We start from the raw sequence: 16,460 nt of genomic DNA on the forward strand, positions 1-16,460 counted from the left end.
TTTTTCTATACATGTCCCATTTAAAACTTAACTCATTGAAAGTTCTTTAGTCATCCATCCTGGTTTCTTGAGACACCTCCCATTTTTTCTTCTAATTGGAACTGTTTGAAATTGTGCCTTCAGTATCTCCCCTTTGAGAAACTCTCATCCATCCTGAACTCCCTTCTCCTTTAGTATTCCTGACCACAGGAACATCCTCAGTATTTCCCTAAGTTTACTGAAATCTGCTCTCCTAAAGTCTAGAATGCATGTCTGACTATGCCTGGCTTCTCCTTTCCAATGTATATGATCACTCCCACCTAAGGATCCCACCACTTGCACCCCATTAACCAAGTCATCCCTGTTAGCTAGGATCAGATCTAAAATAACTGACCCCCTTGTTGCCTCTTCCACCTTTTCAACAATGAAACTGTCTTCCAGAAAAGTAAGGGATTTGCTAGCTCTTGAGGTTTTGGCTGAATTTAACTTCCAGCAAATATCAGGATAATTGAAGTCACCTTGATAGTTTACCCAAAACCTAAATTCATTCTGACTGCAAAAAATCTCTGCTTTCTTGTTTAAATTTATTCAGTTTTGAAATGAAGCAATACCAAGTTGGTAACAAAGCTCCAGCGTGCAGCCCATTGAAATGCATTCATCTGAGAAAACAGTAATTTAAAAAACCCTAAGAAATTTCACCAAGATACCTCAACCGACATGTTGCTGAGTAGAAACTGCAGTGATTTGCGGACAAACTTAAAGTAGCCATCCAAAACAATGTCATCTATGTATTCCACGTAATTAGACCACATTGCTGTTTCCTTACTGGCCTTGAACAGTTCTGCATTTTCCTGCAAATAGAACAAGTAATTAATGATAATAAGCAATGGCCTGAGGCTAGCCAATATTCTTTGGTTAATCACAAATGCCTTAATAGTAGAAGGTTCACACAGAGAATACTTGATCAATTCAACCATTAATGACAAAAACCACCAAGAAATGGAAGTTTTGGTTGGAATAATGATCTGACATGGAACTATCCTAAGGATAGCCAAGAACTCAAAGAGATGATGAGTATTGATGCATTTTGTCACTTGTGTGAACCAAAGGATTAGTGGAGTAAGACCAGAACATGAAAAAAAATATAGTTTGGGGGACTACAACTTCCAGTGGTCATGCTAGCTCCAGAGTCCTGGGAAATGCTATCCTCAACATTTCCAAACTCAAAGCAACATTATGCAAAAATAATTATCTATCTATTTGTATACAACACAGGCAATACAACACCTGTATGATTAACTGGACTTGTTCCTTTTCTTCCTTCTGGCTAAGAGAAGCTCCCTCTGAGTCTTTCATATGGGGCAGGGGAGGACAACCAGCATGGGTCATAAACCATTTTTCTGCTACTCTGCTCCTCCAGATGCTGCACAGACTATCCAAAGTATCAGCGGGGTGGGGGTGGAGAGTGGCTTGGTGGTTTATAGGGTTGTCAGGCCAGAACTATGGGGCAAAATAGACAGCTTCTTTGTGGCAGCTTCTCGGTGGCTTGGGAGCATGTTGTTTAGAATACACACACCCCCAAGCTGGCAGGAAGCCACCGTGAAGCTGCCCACCCGACCACACAATGGGCAGCTTTGTGGCATTCCGGCAGCATGGAGTTTAGATGTCGCATGCCACAGGAGCACCACAAAGGTGCAGCAGAGGCGGAAAAGCCGGCTTTTTGCCAGCTCAAAAAGGAGTGGCTTTCTGCCGCTCCTTTTTGAGCTAGTAAAACATTCGGTTTGGGGCATGGCATGCAGTTGCCACGGCCCCAACCCAGTGCTTTAGAGTCATCTGTTTTGGGCCTATGATAGGTCCTGATATTTCAGTGCCTAAACCTGAGATTTAGGGATAGCTACTTTTGATGTCACAGAAGACAGGCTCTGGTGATGTCACTAGGTTTGATACATTAAGACTCAACCACAATTCCAAAAAGTATGCCATTCAAATAAGACAGACAAAATCTAGCAAATAAGGGAAAGGTAAGGATATACAAACTTTCCAATATACACACTGAGATTCTTCTCTCTCACCTCGAAGACTGAAGAAGAGGGGCCAGGATCTGGGAACTAGTTTGGAAGGGGTAGTGCTTCCAGCAGCCTATTTGCAAGGTAAATTGCCTCTCCTGAAAGTTTCAGAAAAGGCAGTGTACTCTTTTGCAGTGAGAAAAAAGGCAGTCTGGGCAAGTCTGTATGTGTTAAGAGCTGCTAAAACAGCTTGTAGGGGGATATATAAGGTATAAGGACTGGACTTTGCCCAAACCTGGATTAGGGTGAGCAAGACTACAAACAAACTGGAATGCCTGCTGTTAAACCACAGTTCCAGTCAATATGCAAAATGCAAAGTAGCTCAGAAAATTACCCACAAAAATAAAGCAGGTGTGGGCAACTGTAGGGGGTTAAGGGGCCACATTATCCCATTGGAGACTTTGGGGAGGTCACACTCCTCCACCATTTAATGCTCCAACAAATACTCCCCAAATGGGACAGTGGGGACATTTTCATTATGTCTTTAAACCCTCCCCAGGTCGTATTATGCTCAGAAGTGGCATTTTTTTTTTCAAAACAGGAAGTTACTAGAAGTCACTTCTGGCTTACTTCCAGTTTTAAAAAGGTCTTTCCTGGGTTTTAAATGGCCCAGATGGCCCCCAAAATATGGTAAAAATTCACCTCATTTGGGCAAAAAAATGACCTTTTAAAAATATTTGGGGGGCTGGGGTTCACTTGAAGACCATGGGCCACACATGGTATAAAGGAATGGGTGTGCTTTAGTGATGTAACACATGTCATACATAGGTAACTAGTTCTCTGCCTGAAATTACACCAAGTCATTGTCAGTCAGTGTTGGCCCCTGGTGGCAAACCTGTGGCATGTGTTCCCTCACTAGCACATGGCAGCCACAGTAAGTAGGGGCAGAGGGTGGGGAGTGCAAACGCTTGGCCTGGCTCCTTGTCCTGGGTCAGTTTGCTTTGGGAGAATCGGGCCACGGCAAGGGAGGGCTGGGAGATGCACGCAGCTGGCCTGGTTCCTTCACGCAGCTCGATTCTCCTGAGGAAAACTGAGCCGTGACAAAGAGGGATGGTGCACAGACATTCTGGGTGGAAGGCTGACCCCCTTCTGGGTGGAAGGTCTGCCCCTCCCAGCTGTAAGGCCCACACCTTGCTATGCTATGGAATTCTGGGAATTGTAGTTTTATGAGGTGTAATCAGGCCATCCATGGGGTTTTCTTGGCTAGTTTTCTTCAGAGAAAGTTTTCCATTGCCTTCTCTGAGGTTGAAAGAGTGTGACTTGCCCAAGGTCTCCCAGTGGGTTTCATGGCCGAGCTGGGATTCCAGTCCTGGCCTCCAAAGTTGCACACTCAAACTGATAGCTTTCTTTGTTCTTGTTATTGTGCTGTGCCTTCTGTGCTTTATTATGCTTGTTGTTGTGTGCCTCCAAGTCATTTCCAATTTATGGCAACCTTAAGGCAAATCTATTATGGAGTTTTCTTGGCAAGATTTCTTCAGAGCAGATTTTTTGCTATTGCCTTCCTTTGAGGCTGAGAGAGTGTGACTTGCCCAAGGGCTCCCATTGGGTTTCATGGCCAAGCTGAGATTCGAGCCCTGGTCTCCAGAGTCACATGCTCAAATCACTGGCTCTCTTTGTTCTTATTATTGTGCTGTGCCTTCTGTGCATTATTATGCTTGTTGTTGTTGTGTGCCTCCAAGTTGTTTCCAACTTAGGGGCCAGAGCATCCTTCTGAGTGCCAGTTCCTGGCAACCCTAAGGTGAAACTATCATGGAGCAAGCTTTATCAGAGGGGGATGTCCATTGCCATCCTCGGAGGCTGAGAGAGCATGACTTGTGATGTGATGCCTTCAAGTCGTTTCTGACTTATGGGGACCCTAAGGTGAAACTATCATGGAGTTTTCTTGGCAAGTTTCATCAGAGGGGGGTTTGCTATTGCTAGCCTGAGGCTGAGAAAGTGTGTCTTGTGTTTTTCCCCTGGAAGTCCTGCCCCTGGAAGTCCTGCCTCCCAGAAAGCAGAAGTCCTGTCCCACTGGCATTGGGTGACATCCACTGTGGGAATGCCACTGAGTTTGGGCATTCAGTCACAAAAAGGTTTGCCATCACTGGTATAGGCAATATCAAGATAGATGGATTTATAGTCTGAATTAGCCTAAACAGCTTCTCATATTATTGAAGGAATGCTAAAAAGTATTCCTGTTTCTATGGGGTGAAGCAGACTGGCAATAAGGAGTGGCCAGAGGCTGCTCTGGTCTCAACTGGACCAGGACTGCCATGACCAGATGGCCCACTCCTGAAGCGGGCTGCCACAGGAGTCCCAAATGGGCTGCTGGCGGGAGTGGATTTTCTCTGCTGCATTTTGGGCCAGCTCTTGCAGCCTCCGTGTGGCCTCAGTGCAGCTTCCAGACACTTCAGGGACATGAGTCATGTAAAGACTAAATATCTGAAGCAGCTGGAAGTTGCTTTATTTGGCCTGTCTGTTTTGGGCCTAAGTGATGCAAGTCTCTTACCTCAACCATAGCGTGAATCTTTTGTCCAGCATCCTTGACTGCTGCATAACGTTTGTTTAAATATGTTGGTCTTCCATCCAGGTCAAGGAGTGCTGTCTCCTTATTGTCTTTTCTTTCAAACAAAGGACTAGCTGACCATTCCTTTAAGAAGAATCAGATAAAAGGAAAATTTCCTGCTATGCCTCTTGGGAAATAAAGCTCATGTGCAGAAGAGCAAAACTAAAAACATATCAAGAGAACACTTTTTTTTCCTCTTTGAAGTGCCTCATGAGTAGATATTTAGGATAAATAATTTTTCACAAGTTACTCACCTGCATTAGCTGCCCGATATTCTCCACATTTAACTTAGCTTTCTGAATCCTTGTCTCTAAATCATATAAGACATTTCGCATATCTTGAATATAGTCCATAACACCTAGTGGAGGAGAAGAATTAGGAAACATACATTAACTTATGTTACCCCAAGGTCTAACCCTCCGCACACCTCCTCTGTGCTAATATGAAATTGATATCAAAAGGGATGTTTCAGGCAAGTAGTCAAGAGGTCACCCCAGTGTAGGAAACTAGCCACGCCATATAAGGTGATTTAACTGGCTCAGCATTAAGGAAGCTCAAGAGCATATAGCCAGGATATATCAATCAGGACTAGAATCCCTTCACTGATAGGAATGATGGTGGGTAATAGACCTGGTGTTAGCAAAAAGAACAAATGTCAAAGTATACTCCCCTCTGGAGGAGCAATTCCATTGTACAGAGAAATCTGCATTGATTGTCCAGTCATTGACAATTTCCCTTCTCTTGCTTGACTCCTCAGCATTGCTGGCAGCTGCTGAGCCATTTCATTCAACAGAATCCCCTGACTGGAACCTTCGCTTCTGGAACTGGTACATTATTACCTTCTGCAAACCTTAAAGTCGCTATCTTCTACCACCTTTTATATTGTTAGTTCTTGTGTGTGTGTGCATGCTTTTCTGTGAGTGGCAATTCTCTTTTACAAATAAAACCACATTTGGATCTTGCATTCTGAAGTTCTGTTTCTCGAAATCAGTATACACAAGCTTGATCCCTGTTTTGAGTTGCCAAGCCCTCTCAGCTGCTCTAACTGAGCTAATAAAATTCCCTGATTAAATATTGATTGCCAGTGCCCTCTCTGGACCCTGGCATTTTGGGTAACAGTTGAAGGAGATCTTCAACTATATTAACCTTTAAGAGTTTCTGTACAAGATCCAAGATGGAGGGTTCAATGATAAGAAAGGAGTTTCTAAATAAACATTAATAACTTTCCTATGGCAAGACCTTTTTGACAGTGGGCAAGACTACCTTGCAAAGTGGTGAATTCTCCTTCACTGTAGGTTTTTAACAAGAGGTTTGATGGCTACCTGTCAAGAATGCTGAAGCTGTGGATTCCTGTACTGACAGGGAAACGAATGTTTGGAATACCTCCAAACTATGGTTTCTTCAGGATGAGCCAGAGTTCCCTGGAAATAGGTGGCAAGGGGTGTGGGATAGCAACTCTGAAACTACACCCCCCACATACAAAATGTCAAACTTTCTCCTCCTTCAATGCCACTTTCCATGACATTTGTCTCCACACCCAGATAAGCTTCTTTGAGATTTCAGTTAGTGTCCTGATGCTTGTATGTCTACATGATGATGGTATAGTTTTGTGATGTTCGTAAACCATGTCATTATATTTTGGGGCATTAATAGGTGAAAGATGGATCAACCCCCAATATATCAGGTCAACCTTAAGAGTTGTAGTTTTTTGGTCATTTAGTATGATGACGGATGGACTCAAACACTAGTGTTGAGCATTTTGGCCTTTTGTTCTCTAATGAAAGGGGACTGTAGTTCACAACAGAGAAATTATAAACATCTGTACCTTCATTGCTCCAGAACAGATTTGTCTCAGCTTTCTGTAGGCCAACATCAATTTCTTCTAGCTCAGTCTTGACCAGTGGAAGTTCTACTGGCAAAATTGTCAGTTTGATCTAAAAAGAAGCAATTTTCTTAGGGTTCATACATGGCTTATTTTGAGGAATTGTAGAAAGAGCATAATATCAGGAATGTTGTATCTCTCACCTCAGTCCCACCCTGAACAAAACAGTTTGTGCTGGGCTGAATGGCTTTTGATTAGGATGAGATTAGGTAGACTAAGGGCTCATTCCCACTAGAGAATAAAAATTTCCTGATCGATTTATATGTGTGTGTGGTTCCCACTGTGAACCGTTTCAGACATGACTATGTTCAGCTGAATTTGTGTTAAAGCAAGACAAATTAAAAAAAAAGCCTTTTTAAAAAAACATTAGGTTTTGGGTAATTCTCTTGGAAAAAATCAATTCAGTGGAGGTTTTTTTTTTTGGGGGGGGGGTCAATTCAGGGGAGTGTGAACAAGGGATCTGATTCACATTCACAAGCCCTGAGCAGGATCTTGCTTTTTGGGACCTGGCTTTGGGGCTGCTGTGATCCATGACAGACAGCTGACATAGAAAGAAGAGGAGGAGGAGGAGGAGGCGGAGGAAAGAAAAGGCAAATTCCTGAACAAACCTTGCCAAGAAAATCCCATGGCAAGGCACACTTCAAACACTTCAAACAGACAAAAGGCTGGTGGCATGATGGGAAGGCTTGGGCCCTGGTGGCTCCTCCTCCACCTCCTCCAGATGGGCTGCCCTCCGGTGTGCCCCTCATTTTGCTGCTGCTCCACTGGAACCCTCTGAGGGACCCTCTACGTCCATGCCAGGGGCAATGGTGGCAGTGCTCCATCTCCCTCTCCTCCTCCTTCCCCTGCTGGCTCCCTTGCAAGCCAGCCTAGGGCCTCCTTACTCTGGCCCCGCTTCAGCCCCAGAGGTCAGGAAAGGTAGAGGAGGAGGAGGAAGGTGGCAGGGGGTGGAGGAAGAGAGGGAGGAAAGGAGCCAGGAACCAGGCCCTGATTCCTCCGATTCCTCTGAGTGGCCACCTCGGAATAATCAAGGTGGCTCAGCTGATTCAGCCTCGACCGCTCCTCTGGGGGTCTTTTCCTGGATATATTGTATCTATACGGTAGAAATAATGCAGTTTGACACCACTTTAACAGCCATGGCTCTATCTTACAGAATCCTGGGTTTTGTAGTTTTGTGAGGCACCAGCACTCTGGGAGAGAAAGCTACAGACCTTGTAAAACTACAGATCCCACAATTCCATACAGTGGGGCTACAGTACTTAACATGGTGTCAAAATGTACTTATCTCTACAATTTAGATGCACCCTAAGCCTTGGGCACAATTCCACCCTTCAAAACATCATTTCAAAGGCTTGCCAGCTTGTGATTTAGACACATTAAACATTGACATAGGAATAGGAATAGAGAAAGTGCCTTATTATCTATACAAATTGCACAGAAATCATATCCTATCTTGAACCTTTAATTTTAAGAAAATGATTTCATATGATATTCTACTACCATTACTTGATCAAGTGGTAAGATAAGAGTGGTAAAGTAGGAGTAGGGCTATGGAGACCCAGACTCAAATTCCCACATAGCCACCATTTTTACTGGATGTTTTTCCTCCAGCTCTCATGTTGGAAGTGGAGAACCATGTATGCCACCTTGAATTCCTTGGAAGAAAGGCAAAATATAAATCAGAGGCTAATTCCCACTCCCAAATCCTTGGAGGCAGTACACCCCCATAACATAACAAAGCAAAAAACCAAACCATGAAACTGGAAGTGACATGACATCATTTCCCTTTTTGTCACAGGTATTTTGGGCCATTTTTCGGCAGTGGTGGTATTTTGGAATGGGATTTGCCTTTCTTTTTTGGATGTTTTGGCATCAAAACAGCCAAAATCTGAAGGCTTGTTGGAGAATTCCTCAGGCCACCAAGAGGAAGGAAGCAAGGAAGGAAGGAAGGAAGGAAGGAAGGAAGAAAACACCCAGGGGCCCCACAGGCCACATTCTTCCTATTCCTGAAATAATGAAGAAACTAACAAAAGGGAGAGAAAGAAAATTCATCACCTCTCATTGTTTTCTGATAAATACCTTATTGTACCAGCCAACAATGAGGTCCAAGTTGTCCACAAACCTCCGGAAAGTTTCATTTTGAGAGAAGAGACTTCCAGCACTGTCTGGAATTTCTTTCTGCTGCTGAAAGTTCAGGTATTTGACTTCACGGAGAACAGCAACAAGCTGCATAATGATACAGCAGTGATAAACAAATGCCCTTCCAAAAGCTGAAAAGAACTGAACTCATGGTGTGATGTCAATCCTAACAAGTGACACATTACATCAAAACACTATTTCAGCAATAAGTGCTTGTTTTTCAAACTTTAAATGGCAAGAGATGGAGGATCAGAATGGGAACCATGACAGTGAAGGATGATGGCTCCAGTGTCAGCGGGATGGTGAATCTGTTCTGGGTTTTAATCCAAATGTTAAAGGAGCTATCCAAAGGGATGCATCTGTTTGGGGGATAACGTTTATTCAGCACCTTGGGTAGGTTCTTTGAACTAAAACTTCAAATGGATTCACAACTTAACAACATTGGAGCCACCGACTTCTGCTGGCACACAGTGGAGAAAGTATTTTTAACACTGCCCCTCTGTGACAAAGTCTGAATACATGCCTGCTGCTCCACCTATCTTGTACTGCAGTCCCATGAAACTTCCTTCTATAGGCAGACTCAGATCACTGCCCATTGGCTCATTGATCCATCAGTGCCTATATGCACTGGTAGCAGAAATTCCAGTTTTCAGATGAAAGGATTTCCCAGATGCATTCGGAAACTGTGATTGCCTCTGTATGAACCACATGCTCTGACGGGGACCTCAGAATTGCTTTTAAGGTGAGGGGCCCCCAGAATTGCTTTTAAGGTGAGGGGCCCAATGCTGGCAGGTAATTAATTTCACCTACTTGCAAGGAAGTGGTCAAGGTACTTTTCTTATCCATTATGATGAAGGCGGAAAATACACATTGTGTACTTGTAAGTGACCTCCATGTGATCAGTATGGCTTACTCCCATGGGATAAATCGCAGACAGGCTTTATTATTCTTGGGAGGGCTCAGCAACAAAAATTGTCTTAATAGCTCTTAATCCTTGATAATTTAGTACGCTTCTGACTGATAATTCCTGACGAGGCTCAATTACGTAGGAGACTTGGTGGTCCAATTTTACCAGATCATTTTGGGAGGACTGCCACTGCCCCCATACTATTCTGGGGTCCCTGTGCTCTGCCAATGAGCTATGTACTCTCCTTTCTATCATGTGTTATCAGACTGCAGTAGCTTGCATTTGTCATCATTGACTATGCTGGCTAGGGCTGATGAGATTTGCAGTCCAATAGCATCTGGAGCCCCACACGATTAACCCCCCCCATCCCAGCCCCGGTTATTGTTGTTGTTATTATTATTATTATTATTATTATTATTATCTATGTATGGTGATCACAAGTTTGATCTCTCCCATGTCACTCATGATTTAAAGTTTTAATAAGAAGCAGACACCATCTAATTATGTACCTAGCACAACACATTGTTTGGCTTTTTGTTCCTGAACACTCTTACTATGCTTTTGTTGAGTTTTCTGTATAGTGTCACCATGAGTATAACACTGTTGCCTCTAACCACCTGTCTGTTCATAGTGCATTGGGCACAGGCTTACTAGGACACTTCAGTAACTCAGCATAAGCACAAGTGAAATGCAGAGAAGCAGATGAAGGCTGGGGCAGCTGTGGGCTCCAACTGTCATAAAAATTTCAGAAAAATCCAGAGGGTCCCATGTTTCCATCCTGGAACAGCTTCTGCTGCTTAAAAAATCAAGCTGGATGTTTCCTCATAACTAGGGATGCCATATCCCACCTGTAGGCGGGGCAATCCCGCTTTGGGTGGTGCCATCCTGGTCCCGGTCCGGTTTGGCGCCAAGACCGGGACGGCACCACCCGCGGCCACCTACGCCCCCGCGTGCGCTGCGGGGTCCTCCAAGGCCTCGCTGAGGCCTGGGAGCACTCTCCGCGGTCGGAGCTCTGGCCGCAGAGATGCTCCCTCCCAGGCCCCAGCGAGGCCTTGGAGGCGGCTCCACAATCATGGGGTCCTCCAAGGCCCTCCGCGGAGGCCGGGGAGGAGGAGGAGGTCGCCTGGCAACCGCAGCGATCGCAGCGATCGCCGCGATGCCAAGCAGCCCCCACGCCCCTTCCCGGCCTGGGAGCCGGCCTAGGCTTCTCCCAGGCCGGGAGGAGGAGGAGGCCGCTTGGCACCGCAGCGATCGCCACGATGCTAAGCGGCCCGTGCCCCTTCCCAGCCTGGGAGCAGGCCTAGGCTTTCTCCCAACCGGGGGAGGAGGAGGCCACTTGGCACCGCGGCGATCGCTGCGATGCAAGCGGCCCCCGCACCCCTTCCCGGCTTGGGAGCAGGCTGAGCTTTCTCCCAGGCCGGAGGAGGAGGAGGCCGCTTGGCACTGCGGCGATCGCCACAATGCGAAGCGGCCCCCACGCCCCTTCCCGCCTGGGAGCAGGCCGAGGCTTTCTCCACGCCGGGAGGAGGAGGAGGACAAGGTTTGAAAATGTGGACCTTTTTTTATTATTTCCTGGCCAGGAATTTTTTTTAAAAGTCCTACCTTTTCAAACCTTGTCCTACATTTGTCCGATTTGGAGATCCTCAGGTATGGCATCCCTACTCATAACCAAACAGCTGGTAGAAACAGCATAGTTAGAGCTCTTCCTTGCTCGTGGACAGTTATACCCCAGTCTGGCACTTGCAATAGCAGGCTGGGTACTGTTGAATAAACCCACAGGCATTGCTATGCTGAATAGTCCACTCCATGTTTTTACAGTAAATCTAATATATCAGAATCTTTACTTTGGACTGAAACTCTGCAGCTGCCCTGAGCATTTCTACTGACTTTCTGAGTGGGAAGGGAGAAGATGGGTGATACGTATCATAGTTCAAAATTTCTGGTAAGGATGTATCCAGGTAAATTGTCCCTGAAATTGATGCAACATGCTAATGTGTTGGTATTTTATTCTCAAACCTCTTTGCTGAAGTTCACACTAATAAGATTTGTCTTTGGATCTCTCTGGATCAATGGCTGCTCTAGATTGAACTGACAGTCTTGGTCAACTCGCTTAATCCACTCTTCATAAATCTGCTCACGATAACCTTGCAGAAGACGTATCATCTCATCATATTTTCCATAGATCAGCTTGGCTTCAGAACTGACCATAATGCTACAGGTTACAAAAAAAGAAAATCCCCACTGTCATATGGCAAATGGCACTAAATTAACATGAGAAAACTTGAACATTACTTTGGAGAATACAGTACTGGTGGTGATGACTAGGCATTCTCTAATGCCAGATATCAGACTGAATGTTACTTACGGATGATCAATGCCACGCAAGTCTTTTCTTGGGATTTGTAATCTTTCCTGGAGTTCCCATGCCCATTTCAGTTGCCCAGCAACAGGTGGCATGTTTTTGCTTATAGGAGGTACGTGGTCTCCAACTTTTGTGGCAGATATTTGTGCATCATACAGAATCTTTGCCTTGTCCAAATCAACATTGAACATCTCCAAAAGCGCTGCATAGTGTGGAGCTACATCTGCCTTAATCAGTGGACGCTCCAACAGAGATGCAAACATATGGATTTGCTAGACAACAAATATTGCAGCAAAAAAAAACAACAACACCTATTAGATCATCAAAAAACAAAAATAAATACTTTCTATGAAAGATATATTCAAGAAATATTTGCTAAATTTGTTTTGAATTATGCTAAATGAATGCACCAGCAACAAAGTGTTCTCTCTCTCCTTCTCTCCTCCCTCCTCCTCTGGGATTCCCTTCCAAGCCTGTGCATCTTTTATCTCTTCCCCCAACAGCTTCTAATTTTCTAGAAGTAGGCCCAGTAGTCCAATTAGTCTGTTGCAGCAAAAATGAGTTTTCTGGCACCTTAAATATTAACCTGTCTTATTTGACATAAATGTTCTGATGAAATGGGCTGTCCAAATCCTGATTATGGTTATCACTAAATGGAGAGACCCCTTGTTTTTCAGAGTTTGACTTGGATTGTCAAAAAGATCTGTGGTGTTCTCTGGAATCCCTAGGGCAATGAAATGACAGCGTGATCTGATAATATTTCAGGTCCTTTTGTAAAGTCATTAAAGATTTCTCTCTGATTTTTGAAACAGAAAGTTCTAGATTATATATGTCAGTAATATCAGGCCAATGTCATTTTTTTCTAATTATTTGGAAATTAAGACATCTTTCCCCCTAATTATGAAGTAGAGTTGGATGGTTCTTCCACGATAGCTAGAGACAGAAGGCCTCTCCACATATAGGGATTCAAACTATTGTTACTGTTCTGCAGCTAAAGATAACGTAGGCTCCATACAGACAGGCCAAAATAACGCTGCTTCGAGTCACTTTGGAGGTATGCTGTTTAAATGATGCATGCATACTAAGAGTCCGGAAGTTGCGCCAAAGCTGTGCTCCAGTCCTTAGGACTAGATCTTGGCTTTGGCGCAGCTTCCGGATTTTTAGTACACATGCATCATTTAAATAGCATACCTCCAGAGTGACCCGAAGCAGCTTTATTTTGGCCTGTCTGTATGGGGCCTACGTAGTTTCTGGATAAGGAACATGTAAGCTCCTTCATGGGAAAATGTACCTTGACAGCAGATTCAAAACTGGAACAGTCAATAAATCCTTGATAGAAGATGGTGGCCAAACGTCTATCCAAATCCTGAATTTTGATTTGGAAGTCTGCAAAATCTTCCTCAAATTGCTTTTAACAACAACAACAACAACAACAACAGAATGAATTAATTCTCCCATATACTATATTGCCTAATTTTAAAAAGTTTATTCAATAAGTACAGTGAGGCAAAGGATGAGCTAGGCCAATTTATCTTAAAGGAATATCATTTGTTGATATAGTGACTAGTACACACCAGGTTTTCCTGGTCTACATTAAGCCAGTCTACATGTGTGCCATCAAGAAAATACTAACCTCATCTGCTGGATCTAAAGGGTCATATTTGCATTCAGCAAAGACTTTCACATATTCAAGAACCTCCTCATAAATCTGGACCACCAGGCTCCCAAGGATATTGCCTCTCACACCACCCAGCTCAATTTTTTCCAGTTTGAGGAATTCAATTGCTGTCATGTACAATTCCTTTAAAAAAACACACAGCACATACACACAGTTAATTGCAGGCTTACTACTTTGCGCAAAATTAAGACCACCACCAAAAAAAACCTAGACCCTGAAGAGAGATGATCACCAGAAAAAAAGAAGGCAGTTTTACAAGACACTCCAACATTTACATTCCCATTGTCTCTATTTTATGAGCCATTGGTCATAAAAAGTAATTTTGTTTAATATCAACCCTTTCAAATAGGCAGGCATCAACAATAGATCATCATCTTAAAACTTAGTTTTTATTCTTAACAGCAACCTGCAGACTTCAGCTTATATTTTATAAGTTAAACATATAGGTCTACATCTACATCAATGTATCTAGCTCTATATGGCTACAAATAATATATGGCTGCACTGTCAAATCTCCTGTGACTATGGCTGTTTTGTACTTCAGATGAACTCTTCTATTCTCACCTCTATTGTCTTCAGTCTGTGGAAAAATGAATTCATTCTAGTAAAGACAAGAGTAGAAGGGAATTCCCAGAAGAGTGGCTCTTTTTCCTGCAGATAAAAATAAAGACTGTGAAGTCAAAGGCTTTCACGGCCGGCATTCATAGTTTTCTGGGGGATTTTTTGGCTGTGTGGCCATGTTCTGGAAGAATTTATTCCTGACGTTTTGCCTGCAATTGTGGCAGACATCTTGGGGGGAGGGGGGGCTTTTTTGGTACTGTTTCTAGGGCTTGCTGTTTGAAGTGTTCCATGTAAAAGTTTGCTTTCACGGGGCTCAAAGGGCTTCCCATGGCTATCCCATCCCTCTGCTAGTAGAATTCATTGTCACACTGGAAGTAGGTTGTGGTGAGGCAATGTTCAAACAGGGCTGTTATATCTTTCAGAAAAATTTGTTGGAACATCCTGTTTAACAAGCCCCCCCCTCCCTCAATCCCACCCTGTGAAGATGCCAGCCACAGGCAAAACTTCAGGAATAAATTCTTCCAGAACACAAACACACAGCCCAGAAAACCCACAGAAAAATAAGGATTCCTTATGCAGACCTGGCCACACATAGCTTCCAATGATTGCTGATGGGTCTGTGTCCTAAAACAAGGCAGACTAGAACTAGGAAGGATATACACAAGACTGCTTTGCTTAGTCCTGCTTACTGTGGATAGGGAGTTAAAATACTGCTGCCCTATGTGGAAGAAGGAGATCATTATGGCAAAGGGGGGTGTTCTGTAGGATAAAATATATATTTTAGTAGAATGAACTTCATTATGGAAGTAACCTATGTTATGTAAGCCAGTCCAACTTCTGAATACAGAAAACAGCACTACAGTTAGTTAACAGTTATTCATATTACCTACTGAAACACAGAACAACTATCCCAAACTGTAAAAAAAACACATAAACCAGTTAACAGAATCATTTGTTCACATGAACTGAGATGACTTAGGCATGAAACAACAGGCCAAATAAAGCGAATTCCGGCTGCTTTGGGAGCATGGTCTTTAGATGATGCATGCCCAATGTGGCTGGAAGCTACTTTGAGACAGCCTAAGGGGGCCCAAAGCCACCACCAAAAGGAGCATATTTAATCAGCTCCTGCCAGAGCCCTATTTGGGACCATAGCCTTGGCCTGCTTTGGGAGCAGGCTGTGTGATTACCGCAGTCCCGGAGCGATTGCAGCTAGAGCACATGGGAGCACTCCCTTTGGGCCAACTGTTTTGGCCCTTAGTTATCTAGAACAAGTTGCACTGTGAAGCTCTGAGTAACTCTTTGTCTAAGAATTGTCAAAATCTCCAGGTACCAGTGACCAACCTTAAAAAAAGCTGGCATCATATCTGTGCAGCAAATCTCATAGGTTTTGTAGAGTTTCTCTATCACAGAGATTCCCAGCTTAATCCCTGACAACACTTCCTCAATTTCTCCTTGCAGGCCTTTCATCACTTCCTCAGGACACAGAAAGTTACGTGTCTAAATAAAAAAGAAGGAGATCAAAGAAGATGCTTAGATACATGCACAAGCCACAAGGAACCAGACTTTAAAGATGGGATTTCATGACATTTTGGTTGTGTAAGACACTTTTATTGATAGCTGAATTGCTCCTGGTAGCTATTGGGATGCTAAAAGAGGATTGTTTCATCATGCTTTTAGACATTGCTGCTATTTGTGGCCCTTTTCACACATAAACACAATAAACATGAAAATATCAGCATGGATACTATTGGCAATCCTTTCTAGAACAGACCTACTGAATCAACTGTTGAATAGTGAATCAACACATATATAAATTGAATGGCTCTACTCTTATGTGGATTATCCAAAGGAATTCAAACTTTTCCCCACTAAATGGAATGCTTCCCCTTCAAAATGTCTCAATCTTCACGCTCCTAGAATTCAAAGACATATACCTATAAGTCTGGAAAAACAGTATGCCAAGAGATCTTGTGCTACAAGATCCCTCTTCAAGTTCTCTGTCTCCTATGGTACTTGACTAGTAATAAGACAAACTCTTTCCAAATCTCATACAGATAGGAGCTTGAGAAATGGTTACAGAAGACTGTAATAATGTAATTCATTACCTACAAATACAGATGTTCTGTTGCTAGGAAGCAAACCCAAGCTTATTATTGCTGACTCCTCACTTCTCCTACTTCAATTGCAGAAATAAAAATGTCAGTGAGTAGCAATTCTGTTCCCAATAGAGTAGTGGCCAAACATCCTACTGGCCTCAGTGATTTAAGACTGAACTATAAGAAAGTAGTAAGAGTGGCAAGTACAGGCAATGTGTGGGCCACTTCTGTTCAAATTTCTA

The 16,460-nt window shown here is 43.5% G+C and overlaps 1 protein-coding gene and 1 long non-coding RNA gene across 2 annotated transcripts in view; one reads left to right on the top strand and one right to left on the bottom strand.

Moving 5' to 3' along the window:
• The window catches only part of LOC121922802, a 30,162-nt gene extending 14,428 nt beyond the window's left edge, over window positions 1–15,734 (top strand). Inside the window, exons 3-4 of the long non-coding RNA XR_006102232.1 lie at window positions 5,348–5,417; window positions 15,581–15,734. This is a non-coding gene — a long non-coding RNA (uncharacterized LOC121922802). The remainder of the gene's footprint in view (window positions 1–5,347; window positions 5,418–15,580) is intronic.
• Window positions 1–16,460, bottom strand: part of DNAH17 (dynein axonemal heavy chain 17) — a 138,058-nt gene that overhangs the window by 111,893 nt on the left and 9,705 nt on the right. Inside the window, exons 8-18 of the mRNA XM_042452577.1 lie at window positions 15,464–15,619; window positions 14,123–14,209; window positions 13,514–13,681; window positions 13,172–13,288; window positions 11,884–12,152; window positions 11,535–11,730; window positions 8,552–8,698; window positions 6,416–6,524; window positions 4,845–4,948; window positions 4,534–4,674; window positions 687–830 (exon numbers count right to left, since the gene is read on the bottom strand). Coding sequence (XP_042308511.1) covers window positions 687–830; window positions 4,534–4,674; window positions 4,845–4,948; window positions 6,416–6,524; window positions 8,552–8,698; window positions 11,535–11,730; window positions 11,884–12,152; window positions 13,172–13,288; window positions 13,514–13,681; window positions 14,123–14,209; window positions 15,464–15,619 — 1,638 coding nt within the window. The remainder of the gene's footprint in view (window positions 1–686; window positions 831–4,533; window positions 4,675–4,844; window positions 4,949–6,415; window positions 6,525–8,551; window positions 8,699–11,534; window positions 11,731–11,883; window positions 12,153–13,171; window positions 13,289–13,513; window positions 13,682–14,122; window positions 14,210–15,463; window positions 15,620–16,460) is intronic.

This window comes from Sceloporus undulatus, chromosome 2 (genome assembly GCF_019175285.1).
Source record: "Sceloporus undulatus isolate JIND9_A2432 ecotype Alabama chromosome 2, SceUnd_v1.1, whole genome shotgun sequence".
Classification (NCBI taxonomy): Eukaryota; Metazoa; Chordata; class Lepidosauria; order Squamata; family Phrynosomatidae; genus Sceloporus; species Sceloporus undulatus.